At 45.1% G+C, this 16,096-nt stretch overlaps 11 protein-coding genes across 11 annotated transcripts; 3 read left to right on the top strand and 8 right to left on the bottom strand.

The window, feature by feature from the left end:
- Positions 1-235: 235 nt before the first annotated feature.
- On the bottom strand, positions 236-1,413 carry VTP01DRAFT_9213 (uncharacterized protein; the record flags this gene model as incomplete). Its single annotated transcript, XM_069388421.1, has 5 exons — positions 236-709; positions 778-888; positions 950-1,053; positions 1,111-1,191; positions 1,263-1,413. 5 exons carry the CDS (start codon positions 1,411-1,413, stop codon positions 236-238), a joined length of 921 nt encoding a protein of 306 aa, XP_069240719.1.
- A 299-nt stretch (positions 1,414-1,712) lies between these two features.
- On the top strand, positions 1,713-2,529 carry VTP01DRAFT_9214 (uncharacterized protein; the record flags this gene model as incomplete). The annotated part of the gene is made up of 5 exons (XM_069388422.1): positions 1,713-1,787; positions 1,843-1,865; positions 1,935-1,998; positions 2,070-2,345; positions 2,425-2,529. The coding sequence occupies 5 exons, from the start codon at positions 1,713-1,715 to the stop codon at positions 2,527-2,529; spliced, it is 543 nt and encodes a 180-aa protein (XP_069240720.1).
- Positions 2,530-2,600: 71 nt separating this feature from the next.
- Positions 2,601-4,558, bottom strand: VTP01DRAFT_9215 (uncharacterized protein; the record flags this gene model as incomplete). The annotated part of the gene is made up of 10 exons (XM_069388423.1): positions 2,601-2,743; positions 2,803-2,946; positions 3,012-3,059; positions 3,124-3,312; positions 3,369-3,835; positions 3,905-3,970; positions 4,031-4,116; positions 4,181-4,231; positions 4,291-4,318; positions 4,422-4,558. The coding sequence occupies 10 exons, from the start codon at positions 4,556-4,558 to the stop codon at positions 2,601-2,603; spliced, it is 1,359 nt and encodes a 452-aa protein (XP_069240721.1).
- A 176-nt stretch (positions 4,559-4,734) lies between these two features.
- On the bottom strand, positions 4,735-5,149 carry VTP01DRAFT_9216 (uncharacterized protein; the record flags this gene model as incomplete). The annotated part of the gene is made up of 4 exons (XM_069388424.1): positions 4,735-4,755; positions 4,813-4,934; positions 4,995-5,054; positions 5,116-5,149. 4 exons carry the CDS (start codon positions 5,147-5,149, stop codon positions 4,735-4,737), a joined length of 237 nt encoding a protein of 78 aa, XP_069240722.1.
- A 422-nt stretch (positions 5,150-5,571) lies between these two features.
- On the bottom strand, positions 5,572-6,621 carry VTP01DRAFT_9217 (uncharacterized protein; the record flags this gene model as incomplete). The annotated part of the gene is made up of 2 exons (XM_069388425.1): positions 5,572-5,718; positions 5,773-6,621. 2 exons carry the CDS (start codon positions 6,619-6,621, stop codon positions 5,572-5,574), a joined length of 996 nt encoding a protein of 331 aa, XP_069240723.1.
- A 738-nt stretch (positions 6,622-7,359) lies between these two features.
- VTP01DRAFT_9218 (uncharacterized protein) lies at positions 7,360-7,737 on the bottom strand (the record flags this gene model as incomplete). The annotated part of the gene is made up of 1 exon (XM_069388426.1): positions 7,360-7,737. One exon carries the CDS (start codon positions 7,735-7,737, stop codon positions 7,360-7,362), a length of 378 nt encoding a protein of 125 aa, XP_069240724.1.
- Positions 7,738-8,605: 868 nt separating this feature from the next.
- VTP01DRAFT_9219 (uncharacterized protein) lies at positions 8,606-10,407 on the bottom strand (the record flags this gene model as incomplete). The annotated part of the gene is made up of 5 exons (XM_069388427.1): positions 8,606-9,677; positions 9,751-9,874; positions 9,935-10,158; positions 10,222-10,304; positions 10,378-10,407. The coding sequence occupies 5 exons, from the start codon at positions 10,405-10,407 to the stop codon at positions 8,606-8,608; spliced, it is 1,533 nt and encodes a 510-aa protein (XP_069240725.1).
- Positions 10,408-10,842: 435 nt separating this feature from the next.
- VTP01DRAFT_9220 (uncharacterized protein) lies at positions 10,843-11,614 on the bottom strand (the record flags this gene model as incomplete). Its single annotated transcript, XM_069388429.1, has 4 exons — positions 10,843-10,912; positions 11,056-11,243; positions 11,321-11,379; positions 11,449-11,614. 4 exons carry the CDS (start codon positions 11,612-11,614, stop codon positions 10,843-10,845), a joined length of 483 nt encoding a protein of 160 aa, XP_069240726.1.
- A 1,019-nt stretch (positions 11,615-12,633) lies between these two features.
- Positions 12,634-13,026, top strand: VTP01DRAFT_9221 (uncharacterized protein; the record flags this gene model as incomplete). The annotated part of the gene is made up of 2 exons (XM_069388430.1): positions 12,634-12,865; positions 12,977-13,026. 2 exons carry the CDS (start codon positions 12,634-12,636, stop codon positions 13,024-13,026), a joined length of 282 nt encoding a protein of 93 aa, XP_069240727.1.
- Positions 13,027-13,407: 381 nt separating this feature from the next.
- On the top strand, positions 13,408-13,846 carry VTP01DRAFT_9222 (uncharacterized protein; the record flags this gene model as incomplete). The annotated part of the gene is made up of 4 exons (XM_069388431.1): positions 13,408-13,509; positions 13,580-13,667; positions 13,742-13,757; positions 13,831-13,846. The coding sequence occupies 4 exons, from the start codon at positions 13,408-13,410 to the stop codon at positions 13,844-13,846; spliced, it is 222 nt and encodes a 73-aa protein (XP_069240728.1).
- A 195-nt stretch (positions 13,847-14,041) lies between these two features.
- Positions 14,042-15,411, bottom strand: VTP01DRAFT_9223 (uncharacterized protein; the record flags this gene model as incomplete). The annotated part of the gene is made up of 3 exons (XM_069388432.1): positions 14,042-14,832; positions 14,899-15,157; positions 15,223-15,411. The coding sequence occupies 3 exons, from the start codon at positions 15,409-15,411 to the stop codon at positions 14,042-14,044; spliced, it is 1,239 nt and encodes a 412-aa protein (XP_069240729.1).
- Positions 15,412-16,096: the final 685 nt, after the last annotated feature.

The raw sequence follows: 16,096 nt of genomic DNA on the forward strand, positions 1-16,096 counted from the left end.
TCATCGAGCGCAAAAGTTTCTGGGCACACACGACCCCTATTTGTCAACTGCGACTTCAGAATTGGCTGAGAGGAACATCGATTTTCACTCTCCTTCTGACAAACATCTGACACCGTTGGGCATTTATATCTCGAACTAACTGTTGAATTATCTTTCCTTCCGAATACATGGATATGCAGCGTATCTTCTATTTAAAGATTAAGACATCTCACAAAGATAGAGACATCGTTGCTGCTTAGTATCCGTAACCATCCTTCTCATCATCTTCTTTGACTTGCGTCAGAGCCTGCCAGTATTGCCTTCTAGAATCCAACGCGAATTCCAAGTCTTCCTTGGTAATCGAGTCCCAGTACTTGTAAACCATCATGACCGCTAGCAAGTTGCAAGCGTTTCCGAACAAGAGGCCGTCCATGTAATGCTTTGCCTGCTCGCAAATAGGCACCGAGAATATGTACATGATAACCTGTCCCACAGCGAAAAAAATGGCGCCGAATGCAATATCGCCCAGTGCCCAGCGATCATCGAGCGTAAACACAACAAGGATAACTTGAGATATTACGTAAATGACAAAGATAGCACCGTTGACAATAAAATAGAGGATCCAAAGTACCGTCGGTGTTTCGTAACTGAAAGGACTAATTTTGCTGAAAGTTGCCATGGAAATGATCGTGACAGCTGTAAATACAACGAACGATGTCGCCCTGATAGACTATTTGAAAAAGATACAGTTTTGAATTATTTGTACACAGGTGGAGCTAGAATGATTAGATGCTTTACCCACAAGCTTATAGGTGTACCGTCTTCTGCAAACTGGAAACCGACGAATCCGTTTAACAGAAGACACCAAAATGTTGTGCTTATAAGACCAATGTGTGCTGCAGTAAAATACTGGAATAGATATCAGCTATGGTCGATATAAAGAGAGAGAGAGAGAAAAAGAAAGTCTTACTGGATACAAAATCGAGGCTTTTGGAACGATGCTAGTAACCAGCAGCATATCAAAGATCACAGTTCCCAAATAGAATTGGAAGAACATGACAATTTCCTTCCTGCCTGTGCTTATACTTAAGTTCCTTCTGCTGTATCTTCAAATGTGAACACTGAACCTACCTATAGCGGTGTATTTTGTCTTGACATGGTATATCATAATGCTTGTCATGAACAATGCCACGATATCCATGATGAATGTAGCTACCATTAGTCTGGGTTATTATTATTGAGTTTGCTCCTTTTCCGCTTAAAGTTTCCCAGTTGCTTTTTACCTGGCTGAAAGACAAGCATCCCTGCAAACTCGACGTTCCGAGAGTAGCACAGAGGCTCAATGCCATCGTATTTTCCGATCAACGGGCACAGCGTGAGTGCAATGTTCTGGCATACTTCGTCAAACTTGAACAGTTGAAAGTTCAAGTGCATCCTTCTTTATCGTGCGAACAACAAGGCCGAAAACGAAGAAGAAGAAGAAGAAAGGAGATGGTAGAAACGGAAGGGATAAATAAAGCCGCTCACGTTTAGAGAGAGAGAGAGAAGGAGAATGAGGTATTTGAAACGTGACTAAGGCTTACAGTAGTCTCTCTGACGGCATCTGGCGGTGGTAGTAATGAAGTTTTCCTGTGCACAGACCAATTGGGCGGGGCGGCGTCGGCCGTGCCTGACAGAGGCAAGAGAGGCACTTGTGTGTGTGAGAACGTCTACTACGCTACATTACAGCAGACATGACCGCCAAAGATTTCTCGGCACCGGTTTGGATCAAAGGCTGGTTCCTCATCAGCTCACTTTTGGTTCTTTGGGTACGGTTATCCCTTTGAAAAAGCTATGAACGTGCGTTGCTTAACAATCATTTAGGATGCTGGCTACTGCTTAGCAAGGTAATGCCAGGAATAAGAAAGCAGACACGGCTAGAAGGAAGGCAATGAAAGATGAAAAAAACCTTGTAGACCTCACAGCATGGAAGGTGGAAAATGGAATTTCTTGTGGCGACCCTACATTCTCTACGGCAAAGTATGCAAAGTCCTGAAATATACGACTTTCCAATCAGTAGCTAGATACTCTTATTATTATCGTCGCTGTAGGTCGATACGTTTTACGGCACCGTTGCGTGGGAAGAACAGGACGGATTTACGAGTGCTCAAGCATTCATGAACCTGGTCGAAACGGCACTTAATTTCCTCTATCTCTACCTGGGTTCGACGCTTCCCTTGAGCAGAATTGGACAAGTAAACCTCGTTGGATTCTCTGCCGCCATCTTGACTGTTGCAAAGACCGTCTTGTATTGGCTCACTGAATACTACAGCGGCATGAGACACACTGGCCACAATGATTGGCAGACGTACATTTTCTTGTGGGTGGTAAGCATCACCTTTCGTTTGTTCCTTCCTTGGTCTATGCAAGTACGATATTCATTCTGTTTTTTCTACTACACTCTAGATACCTAATGGAGCCTGGATAATACTTCCTTCGGCTATTGCTTTGGTCCTCGGTCGAGATTTGTGGCAACGTTTGGATAAAGCTCAACAGCGGAAAAGCGATTAGGGTTTGATTTTATAATAGCTAGTCTAGTACATTATCATATATAATATATCTATTATGTTCAGCGTGTCATTTCATCCACTGCTGGCTGTTTCCGATCTGCTGAAATTAGCAGCATCCTGAGTCTTTCGACGCTCCCGTGCCAAGCCGTACGCGATCATGGGTGTTAGCACAATTCCTACCGCCACAATGACAAGCGTCACAAGCTTTCCTTTGACTATTCAGTAATTAGCTGCGCTTGTCTTAATCACATATTTCGAGTATATTGAAACTCACAAAAGAATGGGCCTTCGTTAGCTGGGTACAAATAGGATCCAAGTACTCCTCCGACGTTACTTGCGGCGGTTGTTACAGCAATGGCTACAGCTCGCTGCGTCATGTCATCAAAAGCAACCGCTGCCCAGCTCAAAATACACGGTGCTAGATCCTTGTAAATGAATATATTTGCACGCACCCACAGTAGATATAGAGAGAGAGATACAAACCTTGCAGACCTATACCCGCCGTGATTGGAAACAAGGATGCATAATCGCCTAGACAAGACTTAGTTAAGATCAATGCATAGACGCGCCCCATATTTCGAGAACAAATGCATACCCCATTGATCCTTGATGCCCAGCAGCAACGCGCATCCAAGGCTGATAAGCACAAATCCGGCAGTTGTCAACATTGCTCTGTAGTTGTGCTTGTCTGATGACAAGTATCCACAAAGAAACACGGCGCCTAAAGCAGCAACGGGAGGGCCAGCCGATAACAGCTGTGTATTCAATACAGAAAAGCCGAATCCTGGAGTGAAGATTGGTTAGTAATAATCCTTTCTTCTCTTCACCGAGGTAACGCACCAATGATAAGAGTGGGAGAAAAAGTAGACGTGGTCAGCATTGCCTCGGCATCCAAAAACATCAATGCAGCGAATGCCCAAGTTTTCCATGAAATGAGTGATAGAAACACATTTTTTGCGGTTATTGAGTGTGTATCATCAATGTTAATCTTTTCCATTCTCTGGATCTGCCATTGCTTTTGCTCGTCTGTCAGCCAAGACACCTTGCGTATGTCGTTGAACAGGCAGAAATACGCCGCGATACCCAGAAGGATCCCTGGTGCGCCTTCGATAATGAAAAGATAGCGCCATGCATCCAGCCCGGCTTTGCCGTCGAGGTGCGACGTGCCGTATCCAATGAAGCCAGACACAACGCCGGAGAGGAACGCGGTGCCTACAAGACAAGATACGCGTAACGGTAGTTCATCCCTTGTATATACGCGAGAAAGCTGGTACAGCACGCCCGGAATATATGCGCTCTCGATGATGCTGGTATAAACACAAAAAGGGTAATAAATAAAAGGCGAGAGAGTTATAAATAATAATTTTAACGCATACCCGAGAATGAGCCGAGTTATCAAGAGACCTGCAAAGTTTGTCACGAATGCTGTGAGCAGTGTTACGCTGGCGATCCCAAGTAGCGTTAACAGTTACATCACGAATACATAGAATGTTGATACTTGCACACTCCAACTGGTAATAATCAAGGATAAATAGGCGGCTGCGTTCGTTCGTTTGAGCAAGATATTGGATGGGACCTCAAAGAGCACCTGTGACTTTAGGTTAGGGGGCGCATATCGCGATGTGAATGCATTAGCGGATGCAAATACGTGCATAAGTGATATAGAAAGCTGCCACAGTCAACCCGAACTCATCAGGAGTCAGCTACAGATAGAGATTTAGTACGAAATATCAAGCATGGTAGAAACAAAAGAAAGACATGCATTCAAATCCTGCTCAAGACCTTGTACTCTAACAACAAAGTGGTAACGGGCAACATATTTTAGTAAGACTGATCTCGACGCCTGATCCATGTGCTGCGTAGGATTCTTCCTTTTCACTTCCTGGATTTTACCTTGCTTGACCAATGTTGATGCGATCAAGGTATGATGCCATATAGAACAAGCAAAGGAGGCTGAGCATACGCAGATCTAGCGCTCGTATGATCTTACGTTCCTCCTCGGGAGGTATTGTCACTTGCACCTCCTTCATCAGGAACGAGAGGAATAAAAAAGAAAGAAAGAAAAAGGAAAGAAAGGCAAATGCAATGCAAGGACAGAAAGAAAAAAGTGCCTTGAATTCCGGGATGAGAAAAGGAGGAGGGGTGGTGATCATGCATACTGGATTTTGAGGAAATATTTGCGCGGTCTGGAAATCCTTTTGCGCTTTTAGTTGGCTACATTTTGCACCTACAGAAATCGAATTAACGTTGGACCACTGTAATCTACTGAAGTTTGACGACTTACGCTTGCGATATTCGTGCGAGCGTGCAAGCAGAGCCAGCACAAGAGGAGAACCCAGGCCGCATATAGTACAAGAATTGATAAGCCATTGGCTTTAACGTACAAGTAGCCTTCTACTTTCTCACCTCTCCTATATTTAAAAAATCAGTTCAGTTGTTTATGTAGGTTATCAATGGAAAACTTACATTCATCCGGTGAAGATTGTATATCTGTCCCTTCGACAGAATCCTCCTGAGCATCATTGCCTAACATTTCAGCACTGTGAGTTTTACTGAAAGATACATAACTGTGAAGTCCAATTATTACCAATGATGTCAGGGGAGTTGCTTGTATTCAGCATGTGTAAAGCGGCTGAATGTCTTGTAAAAGGCGATAGATGAATACCGTCTATCACCCGGCTAATGCCATTAAGGGCAATGCAAATTGCCGCCATATAGTCACGGCCTTGTACGGCTCGCCCGGCCCTATACAAAGGACACTTGGTATTCATGCATAAAGAAGCACCATGAACGGACCGCTTTTTCTTGTTGCCATCCTTTAGGATGGTTGCCCTGGGTCGCACAACAGGTCCTAGGTACCAGCCGCAGGTTTGAGATGTTCTATATTCTGTTGTTATGACCATAACTGTGTGTAAATGGTGCTCTTTTCGTATCTTCGTGGCCACTCCCTTCACGTGGCCTTTTAACCGTGCGTTTGTTCCTAAATCTTGGTCGCCGATGAACATAATGGGAATAGACTTCTTCCCGGTTCCGCAAGCTTCTTTCACGTATGCCCTTTCACGGGAGGCTTTTCACGGGAGGCTTCCTGCGAATACGCTTTTTTCAGGGCCAGCTCTTGGCTCCATTTTGCTCGGTTTTTTGCTGGAGAGTTATAGAAATATTGTAGAGTATCACGGTGTTCTCGAAATGTCTAAGAGCAATGCTAGTCAGATAACGGGATAATAAAGAAGATAATCAATTATACCTTCTGCCAATTGGAAACATCTTCTACAGACTTTGCGTTCTGAATATTGTCGTTTGCAATGTTTTCTTCCGCTTCTCGGATCTCTGGATTTCGAGCTTTTCTCTTCTCTCGATACTTGGCATTCTTGTACAGCATTGCCTTATTATGCATATGCTTGGATGAAATTGTCGAAGGCTTTGGTAATGTAAGCAAGTCGTTGCAACTTTGGGAGGTTAGCTCGTCGTTGCCATTGCTATCATCGTCACCATCTTCCTCCTTGGTCGATAACGGTTGAAACCGGTTGTATAGCTCGATATGATGTCGATATTGTTGCAATGACATCGATACTGTAACTGACATTTTTACGATACCGCAATCGGTCCCGCTGAATGCAAGCTTCCTGGACGATTCTGCTGCCTCCTTTTGTAATCTTGATAAATCCAACAATTCACTTCTGGCTTCACATGCATGGTGCTCTAATGCAGGTCTTGCCATCCTCTCCTGTTCTTTTCCACTGCCCACTTTGCGATCCTGGTTTTTCATCATCCATTTCGTATTATTAACAACAGCACGAAAGTCTATCAAGGCTAGCTGGTTCTTTAGCGCTTCATACTCTGCATCAGCTTTTGCCAGCTGTAATGATTTCAGGTCTGCATGCTTTGCTCCTTCTTGTTTAGCCTTGCTTAATGTTCCAATGGATGTATGTTTTCGCATGTTCAACTCCTTGTTTTTCTCTTGCAACGCCGTAATACGCTCCTCCCATGTCCCGATGCAAGTCATATAAATCGTCTTTTTCCACTCCATCCAATGGAGTGGGCGTAAAAAACGAGTTCTTGCAAGCTTTGGGAGCATCCTTGTTAGTTGCTCCATGGAGCCTTGCGATATTGAACGATGTCACGTCTATACAGTGTTCAAATTGTAGACCATGGGTTCCGCATAACTCGTGAAACTTCGCTCTATCGAAAAAGTTGCCAAACCGTCTTCCCCGGCATTTCCCATCTTCTCTGCTTGGATAAGAGCCTGTTGTAATCATGCTTGGACATATGTACCTTTGAAATGAAAACAATATAGACATAGATGTATGAGCCATATCTGATCAGCACACAGAGGTGGCATGTTGGCTCGTGAAGGGCATACGACCGTCAAATAAGGTTAACGGTACTTAGAAAGAACTGAGAAGTTACATTTAATACAGTGTACGTACCTCTTGATGGACATTATACAGCTTTATCATAAAGCGATACATACAGTATATGCATAAATACCCTGGACGTTGATGGTAAAACATTGTTGCAAAGTTGCACAGAACTGAACGCAGTACGAAGCTAAAGGGTGATTCCTAATTGATAAACCGTAGTGGTCATCATCTCAGATTGTTATGCTCAAATTGAGCCAATGGCCTCTCCTAGAAGCGTTTTCTAAAAGGCTCCAAATGCATTTCTCAGCGCAAAGCTGGGGACGCTTCTTATAAAGATGTATCCGGCGATGACCATTTTTACAGTATTTCTTGGCCAACGCAAAGTTCCCTCTGACCAGGCGCAAAGTGGGCTGCTATTGACGCAAAATAAGTAAGAGCACAGCGCAAATTATTAGGAAAAATCCTGTAATTTATTGATGAACATTAAGTCCGGGCTGCTGTGCTTGCTTTATCAGGTCGTCTAACGATACATTCTTGAACACGCTGGCATCCTCCTCGGTCGGGAATCGCCATACGTATACTTCTTTCTTGTTTCTCTCGCTCGATGCTAATCCGTTTGGTGGCAGCTCTGACGGCGTCCGGTTGATCTTCTTTTCGAGCTCGCCCCGATCTTTAAGACGACCGAGGACATGGCGTTTCAAATGTGCGTTGGATTTTAACAACTCGGGGTATTTTGGGATAAATGCTGCGATTGCTTTGGTGGTCATTGGTCCGTTCTGCGCAATAATGCATTTGACGACTTTTGATGCGGAAAGGTTTTTCATATTGGGTAGTGCCTTGGTTGCCATGTTGGTTGAACTTTGAAGGATGGGACGGAGAAGGGCTGTTGTGGCAAGTCACTTTTGACAGCAGCGGCAGCAACCCCCGCCATATATCAATGCCGCCTACCCAAATTACATTCGTTGCTATTCTGTCCTATGAATCCATTCAATATATATAAAATCACAGAGAATATGCTTAAAGTAAATTGTGCGAGATGGCCTTGTATTAAAAAGTAGTTGCGACATCTAGAAAACTTTACCCCTTTTGTATAGCAAGAACTGTACCGAGCGTTAAAATCCATCGAATAAGATGCTACATAAATATTGCCAGGTTACGGTAACCTTGGTCATTTCCAAACTAAACAATCTGAGCGAATAGTATTTTGAAGAGACAACTGTGTTTTCAATATGAAAGCGGAAAGCTGTATTAGTTGTTGAGCTCCTTTGCCGGTACAAAGAACAATATGTAGATTCAATCCACGATCGACCAGAGTATATAAGCATATCTCGGTTCCAGAATAGGGCTGAAAGAGGCAACCAGGTCTGTATGTAGCTCGTGTTGCTTGGACGAACAGGGACTGGCATGGGAGCACAAGAAAATAGAAAATGTAACGTGATTGCAGGAAAATCCGGACACGTCATGGATGGGGCGCATGGCGGACCGATCCTGCAGTGGTGGTACTATGTAGAAAGGAGGATTATGGATCAAAAAATATCCCGATATACGTAGCAGGTAAATTACTCGATTATATTTTACTTTATTATGTAAAGCAAACAACGGGAAGAAAGGAAAAGGGAGAAAAAAGGTAGATATAAATGGGTACATATTACTTGGATGCTATTGTTGTTGTTGTAAAGAAATAAGAAAGGGAGGATATAATATGTCTCCATCAAATTAAGCAATCTGTTCGGTTTTTTCGATAGATTGCGTCTCGATGCGAGCACCGGTACGTTCAGCCAAGATCTGCTGGACGTATGCGTGGTCGAGTTTCTTGCGCGGGTTGTGCTCAAAGATGATGTCTATTTCTTCAAGAGTGAAGCCCTTAGTCTCAGGGTAAGCCCAGAAGACGTGGACGGCCATCAGGAAGTTGAAGCCAGCAAAGAGCAGGTAGAGACCAAATCGGATCTTCTCCATGAGGATAGGAACGACAAAGTTGAGGACCCAGTTGAAGAGCCAGTTGGCAGCGGTGGAGAGGGAGACACCCATGGCACGGATACGGAGAGGGAAGATTTCGGCAGGGTAGATCCAGCCCATAGGACCCCAAGTGGTGGCAAAAGATGCGACAAAGAGGTAGACACAGGCGACCATACCGTTGCTCTTGGAGCTGGAAATATGCATGGCCCATTTGCCATCATCGCCAACGTACCAGTCACCGGTAGCCATGATACCACCGACAATCCACAGGAAAATAGACATGAAAGAAGCACCGGCGACCATGGTAGGACGGCGACCCCACTTGTCGACGAAAAGAATGGCGGGAATGGTCATGACAACGTTGATGACATAGTTGATACCAGAAGCGAGCAAAGTAGCTTCTTGGCTGTCACCGATACCGGCTTGCTTGAAAAGAAGGACGACGTAGAACATGATGATATTCATACCAGTCAGTTGTTGCCAGATCTGGAGGCAGATACCAAGGAAGGCGCGGTAGGAGTACTCGGGCTTGAGAAGATCGGCATAGCGGTGGGACGCGATTTCGCGGTCGAACTTGATGACTGCTTCGATTTCCTGAATTTCAAGCTGCACGCGAGGGTGGTTGACATCGCCGTTGCCGTGGATATCAGCGAGAACCTGTCGCGCCTCATCCATGCGGCCCTTATCGGCCAGCCAACGAGGGGAGAACGGGAAGAACCACATCCCAATGCAAAGGATCACGGCAGGAACGGCTTGGACACCCCAGGGGATACGGAAGGCAGCGGTCCAGTCGCCGTTCTTGATAGTTGAGGAACCGTATTGAATCCAGAAGCTGTTAAACAATAGCTGGGTGGTGAGTATGTATGGATTGGAGGTTGGCGGGATCAGACTCGATAGAAACTTACGCAATCATGATACCCCAGGTGATACTCCATTGCTGCACAGCAACAATGCGGCCACGGATTTCCTTGGGAGCGATTTCGGATTGGTAAAGAGGTACAACCATGGAAGTGACACCGACAGAAAGACCTAATTAAGAATTATATGAGTTTGTGATATCTCTCTTCCACTTTGCAGTAGTTAACTTACCAGCAAATACACGACCAACACAGAGCATAGGAACACCGTTAGAAGCAGACTGAAGAACAGCACCAACAATGAAGAGGAAAGAAGCACCAATCAGGGTGTATTTACGAGAGAATCGGTCAGCAGGGAAAGCAGCAATGAGGGCGCCGACAAAGCAGCCAGCACTAAGGGCACCGTTGATACCACCCTGCAAGACAGCATCGGGATGGTTGAAGTAAGTTTGGTATCTGCGATGATGATGTTCCAGTGAGTTTAATAAGAAAAATTGATTGCAGAAGAAGAAAACTTACTGATCTGTACCAATGACTCCAGAGTTGCTACCGATATCGAAACCAAACATGATACCGGCGATGGCCGCAAAACCACCAATGACCTACGTATGCGCAAATGTATATGTTAGCTAGCAGATCAAGGTGAACGTATATAGGTATTGAAGGGCAGCTTACGTAGACGTTGTTTATTAGCCTAGCGCCCATGGTCTTTCCAAGGAAAACAAAAAGGTGAGAAAAAGGTAGACAAAAGGCAATGAGCGTGGCAGAAGGAGCAAAAGTTTTTATAGAAGGGCAGGGAACCTGGGGCGCCGTTGTTGTGTGCTTATATAAGGTGCGTCCCGTTGTCCAATCCGGTTAGGGTGGCAACTTACCTTGATTTCCCCACGGAGAATGATTCGGTGGGAACGGGCTGGCGTTCGTGATCTGTGGGTTCACAGGGTCTGAAAAGCCCAAAAGCGAAGCAATGGATCGAGGAGCTGCAACCCCGCAACAAACGGCTCATCCGCGGATACAGAACTGTGGGTGGCGAATATACTTCTCGTGGTTGCACAAGCCTGCTCAGGGTAGCACGAGGTCTGAGACAAAAAAGAAAAATCTCTATTTGCGCGCAAATCATGGCGCTAAAATATACTAAATAGTTTATTTTACAATGAGCACAGGGCAATGGACGTGCTGCTGAACATAGTCGCTGAAACTACCAAAGATTGTTCTATATCAAGGCAAATTGAAAGCATACACTGTAAGAATCTGCCCAGCAACAAAATTGCCTTTTTTGTGGATTACGTTATCCATTCGATCCACAAAAGCCAAGGCACACGAAGAAAAAGGAAACAAGAGAAAAAAAAAACTTACCGCCTCCAACCTGACAAATTTCTGCTGCCGAGCACAAGGCAGTCAAACTTTGCAGTGTCCACGTACTCGGTGATGACCTTGGTAGGATGCGCGGGTCCGGATTTCAGGATGTGCGTTGTGGTCTTGTATCCCTGGGAGACAAGTTCACCGCTCCAGGCTCGCATTGCGCCCGCATGCTTTGCAGAGGCCTGTGATCCGACGAATCCCGATTGTCGTTGGTTGGTTGGTAAGGGTAAATAATAGGAAACTTGTGCTCCTAGGTTACCTCTTGCTCTAGCCGCTCCAGTTCGTGATCCCCGAGGATACTGGCTTCTATCGTCTCTTCTGAATTTGACATTTTGAGTTCTTTCTTTCAACAGCAGCTGCGTCGTGCTATGTGTCACTATACACAACCATGACCAAAAAATTCTGGGTCCATGACAACCACCATAATCAGGTGCACATCGTCCAATGGCTTGAGAAGGTTGGCTGCTGTCCAGCTGATGACCTTGCTCGCCTGCTCCGGTGACTCTGCGTCAATGGCAATTGCTATTTTTCTTCTCATTGTTGCTGTTGACATTTTTACAACCAAGTAATAAAAAAGAGACAGCCGACTAAAGAATGAGGGAATCCGAGGGTTTAAAACAGAATTGTCTAAATATCAGGCCACAATAATCAAAATCGCTTGTCTTCCAGTTGACGAGCACCGGCATTCACATAAACATACATCTTTGACAATAGACTGTATCAAGGAAGGGACGGGAATTGTGTGTTTCAGCAGGTTCCCATTAGCAAAGGAAAAGACGGGGAGTGCTGTTGTTGATCCATGGATCGATAATTCCATTTGGGACTGGCTGCTGGTGATGGGGCATATTGGGCATTCGCAGAATGATTTTTTTCTTGTGCCACCTCGCCTCCTCCTTTTTGGAATTACAACGTCTCGTCGTGAGTCTAGAAGAAGGGGAATCACAATTTATGGATATACAATTCATTTTTCATATGTGCCACACTGCTGCATTTCTCAACGTGCACGTATCTATAAGTGCGCATTTCAATTGTTCTCTACAGCGTATATGAACAGCATGTCGAGATAGGGCAAATTCACTCAACAAGGAAAATTGCACGTGAGAGAGTATTCTCTCATTTTTCACTGTTAGCAAATATGGGACCTCAATAGCCTGATCAATAATTAACTAATTACAGACGGTGAGACTTGGGTTCTTTGCTGCAAATAACCGAGTTCTTCTTCGATCCTCTACTGTACTTTTGAAACAGCTCCCTCTCTGAGTATCTGCCAGTCCCAACTGCGACACAAATGCTACAGCAAGCGAGTTTTGAATAAGGAAGGTGACAGAATAATGACAACACACGAGTACTGTATCGTCTAATTAACTTTTGTGATGCATCCCTTTGATCTTTTCTTTTCATCACTGCTTTTTTTCCTTATTGAAGAATGCCTATTACCTTTACTTGGGGCTATGTATACAGAGCCAGCCTTTCCTTAAGTAGAGATACAGCAATGTATTCGTTCTATATGGCGAGACCGAATAGGTAAAGATTAGTGTTCAAGCAAAAAACGACCATTGTGCTGGCTCTGATATGGTGACAATAAGTAGACGTCCCATTCGATGCACAGCAAAAACGGGTGTAATAGCTTGCGCCCGTATCGATGAGAGCTTCGCGGATGAACTCGTCTGCGTGAGTTTATCTGGTGACATGACAGAAAGAAGTGCAGAAGATATACACATACAAGTACAGCTTTTGGAAGAAATTAAAAAGCCAAATTCGCGGGTACGGTCAACTTTGTCTTCAGCTGAAAGACGAGCAGCAAGTATGTTTAGATTTAAAATGTTACTGGAAGTTGGGGTGGGGGAAGTGACAGCAGAAAGCGAAAGGTCCTGCTGAGATATGGTTAGGCGATATTGACACAAATAGTGACTAGGAGGCTCCAGACCTGAAGAAGAGCGTGCATTAGGTACTGGACACAGCTGAGCAAACAGTCAGCTTGGAGAATGAATGGAACCTTTCTATACCAAGCAGCGTGCTTCCACTAGCAGATGAAATACATGTATATCAGCATAATATACCAATCAAATTGCGATCATTGCTGTTATATCCATCAACTGCAAGACAGTAGCTTGACTTATCAACTACTTGATATGTTTGCAATAAATGTACTTTTCACAGCAGATATCAATGGTACCTTATTGCCCATTGTCAAGTCAATGCGCCATCCCGCGCCAGCAGCAACATCTTGTTCGGCCGGGGCTTAAACTATTAGCGTGACATCAGCCTCTACTTTTCCGCCCGTCTAGAAATTTTGTCCACCTTCCTTGCACACGACAAACACGCACACCCTACTCCTCTTCAGCCATGTACGCCAACGTTCTCGCCCGCTCTGCTCTTCGCTCCCGCGTTGCTGCCAAGCAAGTCATGCGCTCTGACTTGTACCACTTTGAAAACTCCAACGGCCAGGTTAGACACATTCTTCTCCCAACATTGTAAAAAAATCATTCCGTGCGATTAATCAATCAATAAATCGCAGAACCTTCCTTTCAAGACCACCAACCGGGTCGGTCTCGCCATCAAGATGACCTTGTACCTCGGTCTCGGCTTCGGCGCTCCCTTCCTCGGTACGTTGCATATATCGATTTATCGATCTAAAAAATCGTATTCCTAATCTGCTTTTTTGTTGTCATGTTTCTAGGTGCCGCCTGGCAATTGTAAGTTTTGGCGAACGAATCAAATGCTAACCTGGTACTAATATCGCGTGATTTTCTTTTAAAAAATCTGTAGCCACAAGGCCGGTTAAATACGTTCGTGTGTGGATTAAAAAGCAATAATAAAAGGGAGGAAGAAGCCGTCTTTCTCTTTTTTGTGCGAACGTTCAAGATAACGATGATTTAGTAATAAAAACAACTAGATTATTCCAATGCAATCTGAAACAGAAACGTTTTTGTTTATTATATGTACATGGCATGTAAAGTTTTTGTATAAAACACAATGCTTAGTCGCGAGCAGGGGTCCATTTCTTGAGACGGATAGAGTGGATCTTGATAAAACCATTGGCGTCCTCGGGGTTGTAGCCGCCTTGCTCATCCATTGAGGATTCGCGCATATCGTACAACTTGGCACCGTCGCCGCGGGCAACACGGCCTTCAATGATGGTGTTACCCTTGTAGAGCTTGAGCTTGACATCACCGGTAACGTTGCGCTGGGTGAAGGCAATGGACTGGTTCAAGAACTCGCACTCGGGAGAGAAGTATTGACCGTTGTACAAGGCACGCGAGTAGGGGATAGTGATGTTCTGGTCACGCAAGGCACGGAGCTGGCCATCAAGAGTGAGACCTTCCAGATCCTTGTGAGCAGTGCGAAGGATGGTGCCACCAGGAGTTTCGTAGCAACCGCGGGATTTGACACCAATGAAGCGGGACTCGACAATGTCGATACGACCAATACCGTTGCGACGAGCGACAGTGTTGAGGTAGGTGAAAAGGGCAACAGGTTCAGTGACCTCGGTGTTGTCGTTGTGGTTCACAACCTTGACGGGAATACCCTTTTCGAAGGTGATGGTGATGCGTTCGGGAGTGTTGGGAGCATCCTCAGGGTCAACAGTGAGCTTCCACATATCCTTGGGAGGAGTGACATTGGGGTCCTCGAGGATACCAGCCTCGTACGAGATGTGGAACAAGTTTTCGTCAGTGGACCAGGGCTTGGCAGCAGTCTGGACAACAGGAATGCCCTTCTCGGCGGCGTAAGCCAACAGATCAGAGCGACCGGCGAAACGCTCAAAGAAGACTACAGGCCATCAATCAGTAAACGCAAGCGTATCACGTGACCTGATTTCACTCCCATCATCCTTACCAGGCAATCTCCAGGGAGCAATGACTTGAATGTCGGGCTTCAAGGCGTAGTATGCAAGTTCGAATCGGACCTGATCGTTACCCTTACCAGTGCAGCCGTGAGAAACGAACTGGCAGCCCTCGCGAGCAGCAATCTCGATTTGCTTGCGGGCAATGACAGGACGAGCAAGCGAGGTACCGAGCAAGTAGACGGACTCGTAGATAGCGTTGGCTTGGATGGCAGGGAAAATCAATTCCTTGACAAACTCTTCTTTCAAGTCCTGTAGCGCGTGCGATCTTAGCAAACGGTATTAAAAATCACGGCTTGGATTACACATGTACATACCTCAACGAAGACCTTGGAAGCGCCAACCTTCAAGGCCTTTGCGCGGATAGCCTCAAAGTCTTCTTCCTGGCCGACGTCAGCAATGTAGGCCATGACTTCGTAGCCCTGCTCAATGAGCCAAGCGAGAATGCAAGAGGTGTCGAGACCACCAGAGTATGCGAGGAGAACTTTGCCCTTTTCACCGGCCATGACTGAAATGTATTACAATAGAAAGCGAGGAGGAGGAGGATGGTTTCAAAAATTTTTGAGATGGCTATATAGTATATCGGGTCGTCGGAGATTTCAAACGGGGAAATGATGAATCACCTTGACTCTGGGGTAATCTCAGCTCCGAGCTTTTTGAGACCTGCCAGACACTTATTTCCACAATGTCTTTGTATCCATGTCTATATTACTTTATCATTTGTTAGTCCATCTTTGTAGTTTATAGTATTTTTAAGCCTGTTTCTTTTCGAAACATCGAAACAGATGTTCATTTCCTAGCACCATTTAGTTTTGATCTCCTCTTTGGATATATTAGCCAGCACGCCAGACGTTTCCATGGGCAGGATGACGATCATCTAGTAGATCTTCACGAGAGAATCGATAGTATATCTGTGATACTCATCTCACCGGTTCGTTATTGCCTTTCGGATTGTTGGATTACCCCGTAGAATTCTTCCTTTGATTTAGTGCGTCGGTCGTCGGGGTGTCCTGATCACAGGTTTTTGACTTCAATTTCGCGGTCACAAAAGGAACTTAAATTTGGTCGATATGTAAAAAATAATTGAGAAGGCTGTCATCAAGGCTGACGATGGCGGTTCATCTTGGTCAAAGCAATGAGAGAGTAAACTTCGCTAGCTGAGATACCCTGAAAATTCGTACTGTTTGCTAA

This window comes from Rhizomucor pusillus, assembly GCF_041956525.1.
Source record: "Rhizomucor pusillus strain CBS 183.67 unplaced genomic scaffold VTP01scaffold_6, whole genome shotgun sequence".
Lineage (NCBI taxonomy): Eukaryota > Fungi > Mucoromycota > Mucoromycetes > Mucorales > Lichtheimiaceae > Rhizomucor > Rhizomucor pusillus.